The sequence below is a fragment of the Dunckerocampus dactyliophorus genome, chromosome 7 (assembly GCF_027744805.1).
Source record: "Dunckerocampus dactyliophorus isolate RoL2022-P2 chromosome 7, RoL_Ddac_1.1, whole genome shotgun sequence".
NCBI lineage: Eukaryota > Metazoa > Chordata > Actinopteri > Syngnathiformes > Syngnathidae > Dunckerocampus > Dunckerocampus dactyliophorus.
The window spans coordinates 19,531,626-19,546,662 of record NC_072825.1 but is presented as its reverse complement, the minus strand read 5'-3'; the positions used below and the strand labels follow the sequence as shown (position 1 = coordinate 19,546,662).

Here is a 15,037-nt window from a genome sequence, read left to right as displayed (position 1 = left end):
AAGCCAATGTTGTGTGTGTATTGTATGAATAAACCTGATAATAAACACAACATAACATTATTGCAATTGTGCATCAGAAGTATTAATTTGTATGAACACTGGGGATTATTTTTCAAAGGATTAATTTATCTTTTTATTTGATTATCTCTCAGCATTCACAATTTTTGAGGACAGTGACATTTGTACTTGGTTATCACAGATAGAGAGCTAGAGATACAGAGGGCAACAGAATGTGATGCTAAATAACAGCCAGCTTCAGTTGAATGAGAACACATGTGATAAACTACAATTTGGTGTCTGCTGCTCAATCTCTCTGAGCCGCTTGTCCAACTTGTCCACCATAGAGGAGAGCTGAGTAGTTCTCAGAATGTGCGGCAGTTTCTCCAACTGCTCTTTTGGGGCCTGATGCAGCCACCCCTTGATTTGATCCAACAGATGACCTCGCTGCTGCTGCAGAGCAAAGCCAACGCGAATGATTTGTTTTCCCTTACTTAACCTATTGATATACCTGTTGGAGAAGCAGAGTAGTGGTTCAGTGGTGTGACTTAAATTCATTACTTTAGTGAAGGTTATAGAATTTTAAATGGTTGACTCACTTGTGAACAAATCTTCTCATTTTTACCGCCCGCATCCTGTGCATACTAAAGAAGCCAGAGAGGAAAGTCCTGAGCGTTTCACCTAGAGAGGAAAGTCAAAAGTTTGAACACAGGGCAAGATTCCAAACTGGGCAACGAAGCCATGGAATTAGGAATTCACTAGGATTATTCTTATTGCCCATTGTCTTATAACCACAGTTTTTTATTACCAATAGTTTGCAGGATTACACAAAAACCACATTGCCAATTTTCTTAATAAATAGGTGGGGCAAAGGCCAAAAAAGAACCCATGACATTTTGGTGCGAATACGGTGTGGATGCAGGATAACTATTATTATTACTACCACCAAGAAGGTTATGGTTTTATCACTACTTATTTGACAGGATTACACATTGATCTAATAGGTTAATTTTGTCCTCTTATTGAAAATAGGTCAGTTTGTTATATTCAGACAATCTTGTTAGGGATAATATTGGAGGTCTGAAAAAGACTGCAGATGCCAGTTGAAACATGTTAAGGTAAAACACTCCACCTATTATACCTTAAAATATTGTTTGAATACACTACTAATCAAAATTTTGAAAAATTGCAAGAATTTACATTTTGCACTGTTGGATCTTAAGGAGTTTCTAAGTAGTGCTTCAAAATGCACAAAGAAGAAAGTAATGAGTAGTTGATCCATTCTTGTTTAATCACCTCAAAAATGGGTGTGGGCATGCTTGATGCCAGTGTTTCCAGGAGGCTAGTGGGAATGATGCTCCAGTTGGTGATGATGGTTTCACTGAGAGCATCCACTGTCTGGACTTGATGTCCATTTTTGTAAACTTCCCTTGCCATCCAGCCCCAAATGCTCTCAGTCGGATTTAGATCAGGGGAACATGCAGGATGGTCCAGAAGAGTGAGGCTATTCCTCTGGAAGAAGTCCTTTGTCAGGCGGGCATTGTGAACTGCAAGGTTGTCCTGTTGAAAAACTCATACATTACCACACAGACGAGGGCATTCAGTCCTGAGGGATTCCTGCTGCAACATCTCCACATAGCCAGCTGCCATTTGACACCCCTGCGCAACCTGGAGCTCCATTGTTCTACTGAAGGAAAAAGCACCCCATAACATCATGGCGCCCCCTCCACTGTGGTGTGTGGAAAACATCTCAGGTGGGATCTCCTTGTCATGCCGGTAATGTTGGAAGCCATCTGGACCCTCAAGGTTACATTTTTTCTCATCAGAGAATAAAACTTTCTTCCACCCTTCAGTGTCCCATGTTTGGTGCTCTTGTGCAAATTCCAAACGGGCAATTTTGTGCCATTAAAGGAAACCAGGCCTTTGAAGACGTTTGTTGTTCTTAAAATCCTGTCATCTGATGGTTATTGCACTGCACTCGGCATCAGTAACATCAGTCCCGTGTCTTGATGGACAGTCAAGCGGATCCTCCAGCTCAGGGCCGGTGAACTATTTTTGGGTCTACTACTTGACTTTTGTTGCATAACCTTCAGGATCTTTTAAGAAGTTTAAAATGACTGTCTTACTGCATCCAACCTCAGCAGCAATGGCGCACTGAGAGAGGCCTTGCTTATGCAACTCAACAATCTGACCGTGTTAAAAAAGTGTAGGCTTTTTTGTCATCCATCATCCATCCAGTCATCTTCTATGCCGCTTATCCCCACTAGGGTCGCGGGTATGCTGGAGCCTATCCCTGCTGACTTCGGGTGAGATGGGGGGGACACCCTGGACTGGTCGCCAGCCAATCGCAGATCAAGAGATCATGACAGTGTGAATACCTGACAGAAAATGACACTGAACCCACATTTTTGCCAATATTTTGGCTTTTAAAAGCTATGGTCTTACACTTTTGATCAGTTGATGAATAGCCTATTTCACTTTCATGCTTCTTTGTGTAAGGTACAAAAAAAAGGATATAATAAGTTAACATGGCTAAAAACAGTTTAAAATGCATAAATATGCTTAAAGTAGTTAAAAGTGGTAATAATTCATAAAGATGTTGGATTTGTAAAATTCAGTTGTTAAAAACAGACACCCCAATATTTTAAAAATATGTTTGTCTCTAAAATAATTAAAATCCCTATTGTTGGTGTTCAGGTGTAATACCGCAAGTCCACTAGGGGGTGCTGGTAGCGATAGTGCTATAGAGTAGGTATTAAAACGACAGAGGAAGAATAAATCCTGCTGGTGAAGATACAACAACTCATTGTGGATTGTCTTCCTTATTCTATACCACAGGTTAGTAGAAAGTAGAAATAACTCACACAAACAGATGTAAAGAGTGGAGAATGTTGATAAAGTAAGCAGCTACAAGTAAAGTGGTACGTTATACAATGTATTGTTGAGCATTTGAGCACATGCTAAATGGCTAACCCTAACAGGCCTTGGTGTATGGTGAACAGCACTAAGCAGGCTAATTGAAATCTGCATGGTGACTGTGTTGGTGATGTTATTGTGCTAAAGATATGTTATATAAGTATACATTTTGTCCCTAAATTGTCACTTGATCGACATGTGAAGAAAATGCCTTAACATCAGAAATGCTGTTGTATAACTGTTTAATCAGTGTTCAAATGAAGGTTAAACTGATAATACTTGAAGTGTTATTTTTCTGAGAAGAATAAATCCTGCTGGTGAAAATACAACAACTCATTGTGGATTGTCTTCCTTATTCTATACCACAGGATTATAATTCCCACCCCTCTTCAGGCGGGAGGGGCAACATTTGCAATAATTTGCTAACTCAACATTGTTGTGTCTCACTCCCATTTCTTCTTTTTGAATTTTGAAGTTCTGCTTGGAACCTCCTTAAGATCCAACAGCGCAAAATGTAAATTCTTGCAATTTTTCAACTGTCTTAAAATTTTGATCAGGAGTGTATAAGAAACTTATAGGACATATAGGATTACACATAAACTACAATGCCAATTGCTGCAAAGCTTTGGTGTTTTTCGGGCCAAGGAAGAATTCATTTGAACCCCACAAATAGATTTAGTGCTACCCTTACCCTCGCTCATGGCACTGTCTCTGAATGTAGCTTATCGTTACAACTCTATACAAAAGATGGCATTGTAAGCCTGCTTGTTAACACACCTCATATGCACCTGGTGTGCAAGAGAATGAGAAGATGTAACAGGAGGGATCAATGTTGTTCATCAGTATTCAGAACACTCTGGATATGTCTTTTTCAAAAATATGTTTTATACTCCTGTGGCAAACACTGTATTGACAGTTATTGTAAGTTTTTTAATGTGTTTTTTGAGTAAAGCCCAAATAAACTGCAGGATCGTTTTGCCCTAATAAGTGCTTTCAGTAATGTATAGCATTGTCTTTTATTGGCAGTGCCCCTGAACAAGCCTGTGTGCCTTCAAACAAAGCCTGACGTAGTCACGTCTGTAAATGTGTAATCATGAATCGTAACGTAAAGCTTTTGGCAATTAAATTATATCACTTTTTCCTTTATCGCAACATGTCAGTCCCACTTGCGAAACAATGATATGGTAGAAGATTTCTATGTTGCATAAATATTACCTCCATTTGCGAGTTCCTCACAGAGGCCACACACTGTGTCATGGGATACGGAGCCAGGGAGAAGAACCAGCTTCCCGTTGACACACTCCTTGTGTTTGACACACTCCTCTAGTGCGGAGGAAGATTCGGAGAAGAAGCCTACAGAGCACCTCTGACAGACAGTGTCATTTTGTGGTGTACCTAAAAAAAAGGCAATATTGCATTTAGGGTTGTGTAGAGGTTGTGCAATAGAGCATAATTTACTTTGTCTCACATTTTACATGACAACAAATAGATTCCACTTCTTTATTTAATTACTATTTTAAAAACAGAAGGCATGCATCATTATTATTTCTGCCAAGGAGGTACACACATTATTACAAACTCGTTCCGACTTGGGTTTGTTGGCCTTGGGTGGAGGTCAGCGTTCACTGAGTGCTCTAGCAGATGACCTTCTGGTGAAACAGAGCTTGTTTTTTTGTCATTTAAGATACATTTTGGCCGAAATGAGTTTTCTCCGTAGGGTGGCTGGGGTCTCGCTTAGAGATAAAATGAGAAGCACTGTCATCCGGGAGAGACTCGGAGTAGAAAGGCTACTCCTACACATTGAGAGGAGCCAGATGAGGTAGCTTGGGCATTTGGTCAGGATGCCTCCCGGACGCCTCCCTGGGGAGGTGTTCAGGGCAAGTCCGACCGGTAGAAGGCCTCGCGGAAGACCCAGGACACGTTGGAGAGACTATGTTTCCCAACTGGCCTGGGAACGCCTCGGTTTCCACCAGGAGGAGCTGGACAAAGTAGCCGGGGAGAGGAAAATCTGGGCCTCCCTGCTTAGGCTGTTACCCCCGCGATAAGCGGTAGAAGATGGAAGGATGGATGGATGGAAGATACATTTTATATTTAATGCAGAACAGTGATTAGATTGCAAAATGAATGTATATTAACACATTTTTCTCGAAATCCTTATAATGCTGTTTTCCCCCTTGAATATATATGACAACACCACCACCGGATAGCATATGTTACCAATAGTGGTTTCAGAAAACAGACTAAACAAAATGTTTTCACAAATACACACTAAATTGCATAAGTAGTTCAGACACACACACAAAAGCAGTCTCAGAGAGGCGATCAAGAATTATTTTGTAAAAAGGGTTAAATATATATATATATATATATATATTTATACAGTCAAACTTGTCTATAGCGGCCACTAAAGGGAGTCTGCAAAAGTGGCCGCTATAGACAGGTGGCCTCTATAGACAGGTTGGCGCCCAGTTTGAATGTTGACCAGTAGAGGAAAAAAAAGAAAAAAAAAGGGGGAACAAAAAAAATAATAATGTTGACCAGTAGAGGGCACTGCGGACTGCGGATAAAAGTTGTACAGCACTACTGTTATTATTATTATTATTATTACTACTATTATCATGGTTCATGGTTTTAATCCTGAACATGCATATGAGTCAAACATTAGCACATCACATAGTACAATTCACAATTTTGCATGTCCAAAAAGGAGTAGGAAGAAGCAAAGCTTATTTAATCCTACCCCTCATCAGTTTCACATCAGTTGCAATACATTTATTCACCCCTTATTCTTCCAAGTGTACTTTGTAGGTCTACATGACAATGTAGTGCAATCATAGCCAAGGTTTTTACTTACTAAAAGGAAGCTAGAGGCTTAATAATAACTGATAGAATATATCCACGACCCACAGAACAAAGCTGTGCTAGTAATGTCTTACGCTTGTTTTTAATATTTTACTTTTTATACGGCAGAGTGTCATTACAGCTTTAGTTCATCAGGAAGTGACGGGAAGTGACGGTGGGCATCCCGAGCAGGAGAGCTAGGCTCAGTGCTAGCTGTGAGTTTCGAGAGAGTTGGGAAGTGTGTTTATGTTGGCGTGGATGTAAAGTCCTGCAGTGTTCTCCGCTGTTAATAAAGCGATTAAAGTGCATCGGCGACGTGAGTCTCTCCTTCCCCACAACAAGCGGCATTACAGTATTGACCAGTGCACACCAGGAAATAAACGGTGTCATTTCTTACAGGCATTGACTGGACAGCGATGTAGTGGGGCTTGTTTAACCTTTGCCTTGTGGGCAAGCAGGAAGGAGAGACGATGCTGAGAGATGTGTGTGTGTTCTGAGCTGCTGTCTGGTGGCCGCGTTCAATAAATAAAGTTTGCAGAAGAAACAGGAGAAGTTTCCTTCTTTGCTTCGGAGCTGAATAACACTGACAAGTTAACAGACTAGTAGCGAATGGAAAAGAAGACGGCTTTTTTTGTGTCGAATACAGAAGATGAGGACTTTGATGGATTTGTGGATGAGGATTGATGAAAAATAACGTGAGTACATTCTAAAATACTTCAGTTAAGTACAACCGAACTCAGTTTTGCTCCCGCTGCCACATGCATGGTAGCGTATCTTTTTTTTTTATTGTAGCGTCGCTGGGAGCACGTCCTGTTCCCAGCCTAATTTGCGGTAATGTTTTGGTGCAAATGCTCTTAAAGTTACATGTTTGACCAGGAAATAGCAAGCTCAAAAGAAGACGGCTTTTTATGTGGAACAACTGACAGTTTGTGTGGATCTTGTGAATGATTGTGACTGAGCTAGGACTCAGTAATTAAAGTCTACACACGACGGCTTCATTGATTGAAAAACGAAACTTTTTTGTGCATGAAGCTTCTACTTGAGTCGGTAATTTGGCCACTATATACAGTCAGATATTGACCAAGAGAGACAAAATGGGTGGCCACTGGCCGCGTTGGACAGGTGACTGCTATACACAGGGTCTATAACATGTAAATTTGCTGCGGGGGATTTTTCAGTGGCCACTATAGGCAGGTGGCCGTTCTATAAAGGTGGCCGCTAAGACAGGTTTGACTGTGTGTATATATATATATATATATTATATATATATATATATATATATATATATATATATATATATATAAACACACACACACACACAAAGCTTTGTGTTATTATTAGTAAATTATATTTATCTGTAATTAATGTTTATAACACGGTATGGTATGATTTATTTGTTTTAGGCATGCTGAACAAGTCACATTAAGGAACATTACATTTACACTTGCACAATTCAACATGTCCAAAAAAGACATGTAACCCTACCCCTTCTCCATGTCTGTTAATGATGATTCATTCACACCTTGTTTTTAACCATGTATTTCTGTTTTGTCATAAAAAAAGCCACAATTTTGTAAGTAGCATTGAAAGATATAGAAACATTAACATATACCGTAGTCAGGGGCTAATAGGAATTCTGGGCCCCATGAAAAAAAATCACATTGGGGTTCCCAGGGCAGCTGTTGTCACCACACCTGTATTTTATGGGGCCTGGGTCAATCAGGGACCCTTGGAATTGTCTTAACACCCCCCCCCAAAAAAAAAAAATCCCAAATGGGACATTTCCCAGCAGTCGGGAATGCAGTTTGCCTCACTCTTTGTCCCTTTCTCTGGTTCAACTGTTTGTATCCCACGAATTTTGCCTAGCAACAAGTCACGTCAGCAGTAATCAGTTTTCAAATAATTTTCAATCGATCCCGAAACCATTAGAAGGACGCCAGGACATAAAAAACGTACTGTATTTATTTTACCTCTGATTAGAACGCCTTGTCCGTGGGCACACTTGGAGTGTCTGTGGCAGTAGTCCTCGCTCAAGTAGAAGCCCTCCTTGCACCGACACACTCTGTTGTTACGTGGGCTGCACTCCGTCTCCACCTCCTGGTCGTCAGTGCAGAAGTTGTTGCAGTAGAGACACTTGGGCAGGTAGTTCCACAGCTCCGTGAAGTGGTTCCATCTGCACGGCGCGCACCGCGTGGGCGTGCTGAATGTGCAGTGCGCGGACATGTGCGTGCCAGGGGAGCACTTGTTGCACGAGATCGTCTCACCAGTAGACGGGTCTTTGTATTCGTACGTGGGAATGGAATCCACCGAGTGACTCTGAACGCCACATAGCAGCACCACGAGTGACGGTAGGAACAACTGAAGAGGCAAAGTAGCAACATCTTCATCCGCAACCACTGCTACCGCTAAAGTCACTACTGTTGCTAACTCTCCAGTAAGGGGTTAGCTATAGGCTGTCCGAAAAGTCACTAGAAGTGGCTAAATGACTATCTATTAATTTGCATAATTTGCCATTTGTATGTATATACAACTCGCAATTCTGGATCAACATTTGCATGAGTGACAGTTAGTTGTAGCGCATTGATTAGTACCAGCTCCAATAAACTTCCTGTCTCTCTTTAATTGCCATTGTTCGCTTATCATAAAGGAAGCGAACAAGCTAATGGGTCAACGAGAGTTGAGGTTGCTCACTGAGTTGACTCTATGGAAAACCATAGAAGGCTCAAGACGGCATTCGAAGGGACGGCAAAGTGACTACGCAGAAGTATAATCCAGGTTTAAGAACGATTTGTTTTCACCTGAGAATATCTAAAAGGCTCCAATAACACAAAAAGTCACAAGACTTGTCTTGCTAAATGCAAATAATTAAGCTGGCAACACTTTCTGGAGCTGCATTGTTACGAGCCTGTGGACGCATCACAGTGTGTGTACTCACCATGCTGATGTTGAACATGTCAGTGCGTGCACAGCAAGCTTTGACATTTATAGTGGGGAACAATCAGCACTTTGCGTAAGCACCTCTACGGAGTGGACTGAAGGTCAAACCACTTCTACTTATACGATACAAAAATTGGGAAGTGCTTTAATGCTAGATTGTGTGTAATTGAGCAACAGAATAAAAAACCAAGCTCATTTGAAAGTAAACTGTTCACATAACCAAGCCTCTAATTTACTGGAATTCAAATAGAATTGCCAAACATTGAATGGGAAGCAATACACTTGCAATAATGTGTTTTTTGCTGTGTCATTTGGTTGTTGATAATGATGGACATTTACCATCTTTAAAAGTGTACCCTTAGGTACAGCTGCACAGTCCAATATAAGAGATTCCATCCATCCAATTTCTATGCTGCCTGTCCTCACGAATGTAATATAAGAGATTCATCAAATACAAATATAGTATACATACTGTATATGTATATATGAGTTACCACAGTATTAGCCCAAATATACTGTAAGACAGCCTGAATATAAGACGACCGCTCTTACCCAAGACTGATTTTAAGAAAATCGAGAAAATGCAGGTACAACTCAGTGAATTAAAATATTGTGCAAAAGTTATTTGACTTAAACATTTTCTGAGATAATAAATGTGTTTCTTTATTAGCTGTTAGCTATAAACACCAACATTATTAAGCTGAATAAATACATGAAGAAATATACTTTTGAAATATTTCCCTCTGTGTGAAGTGCATGTATAGAATTTTTTAAAAGAACATGATTTATTAATTAATATATTTTTGAAAAACTGTGATAGAGTGAAGCCACAAAATTGAAAGCGGGATGTGGTGAGGGACGACTTTCTAAATATATATATTTTTGTTTTGTAATAAAGAAAATTCATAAATACTATAATATTTATAATTATTGCACAACAGCATTAAATACATGTTTTTCAAATTTAATTATAACTTAATACTCTTACAAATGAGTCATCCTTTCTCTGATGATAAATCCGATTCAGAAAGCCACATATGCATATGCTGTGTGTATCATGTGCTTATAAAACTAATTTGGCATGTTGTGTTAGATTATTACAGCTACTTACGAGTCTTTTTTCCACAAATGTTGTTTTTTCCACTGAGTATAAATCATCGGTCATTGCTTGTGTCTATGTGAGCTGTTTAAGAAACGATAAGTCACAGCAGAAACAAAAGTCTAATCTTTTATGAAGCATCTGTACACACCATTCGACATTAGTGTTACCCGAGGCATATATACATAAAGAAACAGACACTTCTTTGTATAAAAGATAGAAAACCAAATATAAAACACATCTCCCTTCAAGAAGTTGCAGCATTTAGGATCCAGTATTTTTTTTAAAAGCAATAAAAACAAGCCTTTACAAAGAATGGAAAGTTAAACTCCCTTTTAAATAGAACACAATTGTACATTCAGAAAGCTGACAATAACAACACTAAATTCCTATGAACTTTACTTGCCAGCAGTCGCGGACAAAACAAAACAAAAGACAATTATATAGCTCATACCTGGATTTCATTATGAAACCAAATCCTTCCTCTCAAATAGCGAGAAAGCAATAAGAAAAAACAACACATTTGCTTGCCCATTTTCCATAAAATTGTGTGCTATTTACACCTTAAATAATTTTGTTTATTACTTTTCACAGACTCAAAAAGGTTCCCATGAAATATTTTCCAAAATTACTCGGCATGGAGGACGCAAATGTGTAATTGCTATTTTTATTAGAAGCATTTGGTTAATTACTGAAGAGCAACAGTTATGAACATGCCTTGTTTCAGAATTATCTACTGATTGAAGCAAGGGATGTTCTTTATATTCTTGTGTATAGCTTTATTTGCCCTAGTAGCATCCTGCAGACCAAATGCTACCATGTGACCTACTTCATATCTGTTCCACATACATCTACAACATTAGGCACATCTGCACAACACATGTGAATAATAATAATAATAATACAAGAGATGTATCAGAAATGCACAAAGATGATGTTCATTTTACATTATGGATACAGCTCATGTACTAGAACTCATATCATGTTTCAGGTGTACTTAATGTTTTGACCAGTAAATGTCTACGTAATCGCACTGTGACTGTTTCAGAGTGCATCTATTCCAGCTTGAGTGTTGTTGTCCCTTGAAGTTTAGTTTGAATAAACACTAGGGATGGGAAGTTGTGGAATTCATTGTTGATGACTTGTGACTGGAAGCTATTGAGGCAAGATGGAGTGCAGTACTTAGCCGCAACCAGTAGAGGCACCTCTGATTCATCGTCTATGAAAAGAAGACCTTTGCTATGGTACAACTCTTGAGCAACATCATTCTGCAACACTTGCATGTCCGAGAGACATTCTCGCATACCATTGAAAGTAATTGATCAATAAATTTCCCAAAAGCCAATTAAGAACATTTAGCCATACGCCCATCCCTAAAAGTAGTTGCTCTTATTCATTGAACGGCTTAAGAGTTTTAAAACACAGTTCATCTTGAAGCATATTAACAAACATCTTTTCATACATCTTGCGAGTGGAGGCGTATCCGATGATGTGGCTGATCTTCTTCAGGCCTTTTAGAAGATAACGTGGTGCCCCTTTGCTGCGCAGCACCCTCAGACTGTGAGAAAGACCTTTGACCAGATCTAGGTCGAAGTTGGCCATCTTCCACAGGTGGAGAAGCTGGAGGATGTACTGCTTGGGAAGACAAGTCGCGACCACCGCCGACACATGCTCCCGATGAACTGGAACCCCCGGCAAACTGTTGGTGACCTCCAAGAGGTCGTCAAGTGTCAGGTTGTTTAGGCTGTTGCAGCGGGAGATTTTGCGCTCACAGTGGTTCACACCTGTACGACACATATATAAGAAAAAGTTGTGATTATGTTGTATTTTTCAAATGTTTTCCTTTGACAATAACAAACATAATGTTCATGCTTGGTTAGTAGCTTTCGATGTCACTTGTGTAAAGACATACTTCGCATAACTGCTTGTCCTGTCCACGTCCTAAACAGTCTTTTAAATCAGTGCAATTACTATCTAGCAAATCTTGACCTCCACTGGATTGGTTTTAACGTGTTTAATAAACAAAAAGTGAAGAATATCAAAGAGGCCGTACCTTTTATGATGCCATACTGCTTATCCTGGTCTTTGTTCTGCTGCCTCCATAGTCGCAGCAGCTGGAGGACACGTTGCTGTGGCAAACAGGCCTTCTTCAGCCTCTCCACACTCTTGCGATCCACCCTCCGGCCCGGAAGACTCTCCAATAGACGTTCCAGGGGCACGGACGACAGCTGCAGGGAGGCTAGTGACTGAAAAACTGCCTCCTCACACAAGAACACATCTAGAAGAAGATAGCAAAACTCATTGGTAAATCTAATGCACCACAATACACTACTGCGCATGCAGATTTGGGATTTAATTGTACAAAACATGGTGTTCTGGAGGCAATACTTGTGTTTGAGTGAATCACAAGTAATTACTGTATGTATTGTGTGACTCGACCATATTTTCGAGATCCTGGAAATTCAGTTTTAAGCATGTCATGTAATTTTGGTTTGCGTAACTAATACTGACTAACTCCTCTGCTGTCTCAGTGCTGCTTGAGTCTGCTTCCGATTTTGGTGTAGTTTCAGGATGACGCTTAAAACGAATTGCAATTTTCTTAGAAACTGCATGTGAAAGCTAAGGGATGCTGGCGCCAAGTTGATTCAAGAGTTTTATTGTCATATGCACAGTAAAACAGGCAGTTATACGATGCAATGAAATTCTTGTTCTGTTCATTCTCCCAAAAAAGAAAGAAAACAAGAAAATGAATAAGAACACAAGAAATATTAATACCAATAAATTAAGGAACAACAACAGAAGAGACATTAATACCAATAAATAAATAAATAAAGTGCTATGAGTGCGTGCGTGTGTTGCGTGCGGCGTGTGTGAGTGCTTCGTTGAGAAGCCTGATGGCCTGTGGGTAAAAGCTGTTTGCCAGCCTTGTGGTCCTGGACTTCAAACTCCTGTAGCGTCTGCCTGACGGTAGGAGTGTGAATACTGAGTGTTGTGGATGTGTGCTGTCCTTGATGAGGTTGTGTGTTCTGCGTAGGACTCTAGATTTATAAATGTCTTGCAGTGAGGGGAGGGCTGCCCCAACAGTGTTCTGTGAGGTCTTGATCACCCGCTGGAGTGCCTTCCTATCACGTGTTGTACAGTTACCGTACCAAACAGTGATGGGGCTGTAAGGACACTTTCTGTAAGCAACTCAGGATTTTGGTGGACATGCCAAATTTCCTCAGTCTTCTCAGGAAGTACAGTCTCCTTTGGGACTTCTTAATAGTTTGCTGGGTGTTGTGAGACAAGGTGAGGTCCTCGCTGATGTATGTGCCAAGGAACTTGAAGGTTTTCACCCTCTCCACCTCAGTGTCATCAATAAACAGGGGTTTATGCGGCTCCTTTTCCCTTGTTCTTGGGTCGATGATCATTTCTTTAGTCTTCTCTGTATTGAGAAGGAGATTGTTATCATAACACCAAGCTATGAGGTCTGCCACCTCTCTTCTGTATGACGTTTCAACACCACCAGTGATCAGGCCGATGACTGTAGTGTCATCCGCAAATTTAATGATGCTGGTGTTGTTCTGGAAGGCCACGCAATCATAGGTGAAGAGCGTGTAGAGGAGCGGACTCAGCACACACCCCTGTGGGGTCCCAGTGCTCACAATTCTTGAGCTGGATGTGCGATTGTGGACTCTGACTGTCTGGGGCCTGCCTGTGAGAAAGTTAAACACCCAGTTACAGAGGGAGGGTGACAGGCCAAGTGTGAGGAGCTTATTTGTGAGTTTGTGGGGGCTGACTGTATTAAAAGCAGAGCTATAGTCTATAAATAGCATTCTGACATATGTGTCCTGGCCCTGTAGGTGAGAAAGGGCTGTGTGGACGGCAGTGTTGACTGCATCATCCGTGGACCGGTTCTGGCGATATGCTCTTTTTGATGTGGGTCATGACTATCCTTTTAAAGCACTTCATTACAATAGGAGTGAGTGCTATAGGGCGATAGTCAAGTTGAAACTCCAGAGAAATAAATTCTTAGATCATAGTGACTATTACGTTGCGTGCTACGACGTTTCGTGGTTGCAACACACTCGCATAAGTTGCTATACTGTACAAAAAGAAAAAGACATCGGCGGAAAAATGCATCGCGACAGGAAGTACGTCACCTTTGTTCTTTTACTTTTTCCCATCATTATGTCTCCAAGGCATAAGGCTATGTCTGAAGTGAAAATGAAGTCAAATTAGACATTGTAAAATGCTCAGAAAGTGGAGAAACCGTTGTGGTCTTCATCAAGGATAAAGACAGCATCCTTGAACATGTGAAAGGATCTGCTCCTATGAAATACACAGTGATAACTCAGCAGCGTAGTGAGCATACTGTAGTCCTCCCAATAAATCTCTCTCCCTCCCACAGAGATAAAAAAGTAAAAAGGTGTCCTTCATGTGTTCTGTGTACAGTGTGAGTCACTTGCACTAAAACTCAACTTACGTCACAGAGGTAGGAATGACCTTTGACCTTATGATCTTCCAGCAATTCTTCTCGACTTTGATGTTATTGCAGTAAAAATACATAATTTGGGAACAAATAAGGATGAAAGGAGCTCACCCATCATGAATTGGCTGCAATTCCAAAAGGACCACAATGACTGTGTAATAAAAATCCAAATAAAGCCTTTTCTCTCTGCATTTTTTGTTTTCCAATAAATCTAAAAAAAAACATCACTAAGAAAATCCTTTGGAGGGGAAAAAATGGCATGCTTAAAATAATTCAGCTTGATGAATTTGAACATTTTAACAGTCTGTGTAGGGATGTGACATGTATAAAGACAGCAACAATGTTGTATATTACCCCCGCTTTAAACACCATGGCCTCACCTGTGTGACACAATGTGTGATGATGACCACAATCAATTGCCATGACTTGGTTCCCACAAATGCTGTCTGAAGTGGACGTCCCCCGTCTCAATCTCTTCATGCCCAAATCGGTGCAGTTTCTGTGGGGCCAACATAGCTCTGTTGAGGAGCGGCTGCTAGAGAAATGACCAGCAGGACATGGCTCGCACACTGTGTCGCTCACTGGTGTACCTGGAATGAGACCAAGTAATGAGGATGTACCCTTTTAAAGCAATGAATAAGAAGAATTTCTTATTGCTCTGTGGCCCACGCTACTGTATATTCATTCATTCAATTTCTACCATGTGTCACGGTCACACGTGGGCTGGAGCCTGTCCCAGCCGACTTTGGCCGAGAGGCATACCCTGGGGTAGTCAC

General features: G+C 40.6%; 2 protein-coding genes across 2 annotated transcripts in view; both read right to left on the bottom strand.

The window, feature by feature from the left end:
* Positions 1-120: 120 nt before the first annotated feature.
* LOC129185268 (tumor necrosis factor receptor superfamily member 6B-like) lies at positions 121-11,006 on the bottom strand. Its single transcript, XM_054782093.1, has 5 exons — positions 10,973-11,006; positions 7,725-8,183; positions 4,129-4,308; positions 597-678; positions 121-508 (listed from the first exon to the last, which is right to left on the bottom strand). Exons 1-5 carry the CDS (start codon positions 11,004-11,006, stop codon positions 256-258), a joined length of 1,008 nt encoding a protein of 335 aa, XP_054638068.1. The 3' UTR covers positions 121-255.
* Positions 9,762-15,037, bottom strand: part of LOC129185723 (tumor necrosis factor receptor superfamily member 11B-like) — a 28,707-nt gene continuing 23,431 nt past the window's right edge. The window contains exons 4-6 of the mRNA XM_054783116.1: positions 14,642-14,851; positions 11,844-12,068; positions 9,762-11,574 (exon numbers count right to left, since the gene is read on the bottom strand). Of these exons, the coding sequence (XP_054639091.1) occupies positions 11,180-11,574; positions 11,844-12,068; positions 14,642-14,851 (830 nt within the window). The 3' untranslated portion in view covers positions 9,762-11,179. The remainder of the gene's footprint in view (positions 11,575-11,843; positions 12,069-14,641; positions 14,852-15,037) is intronic.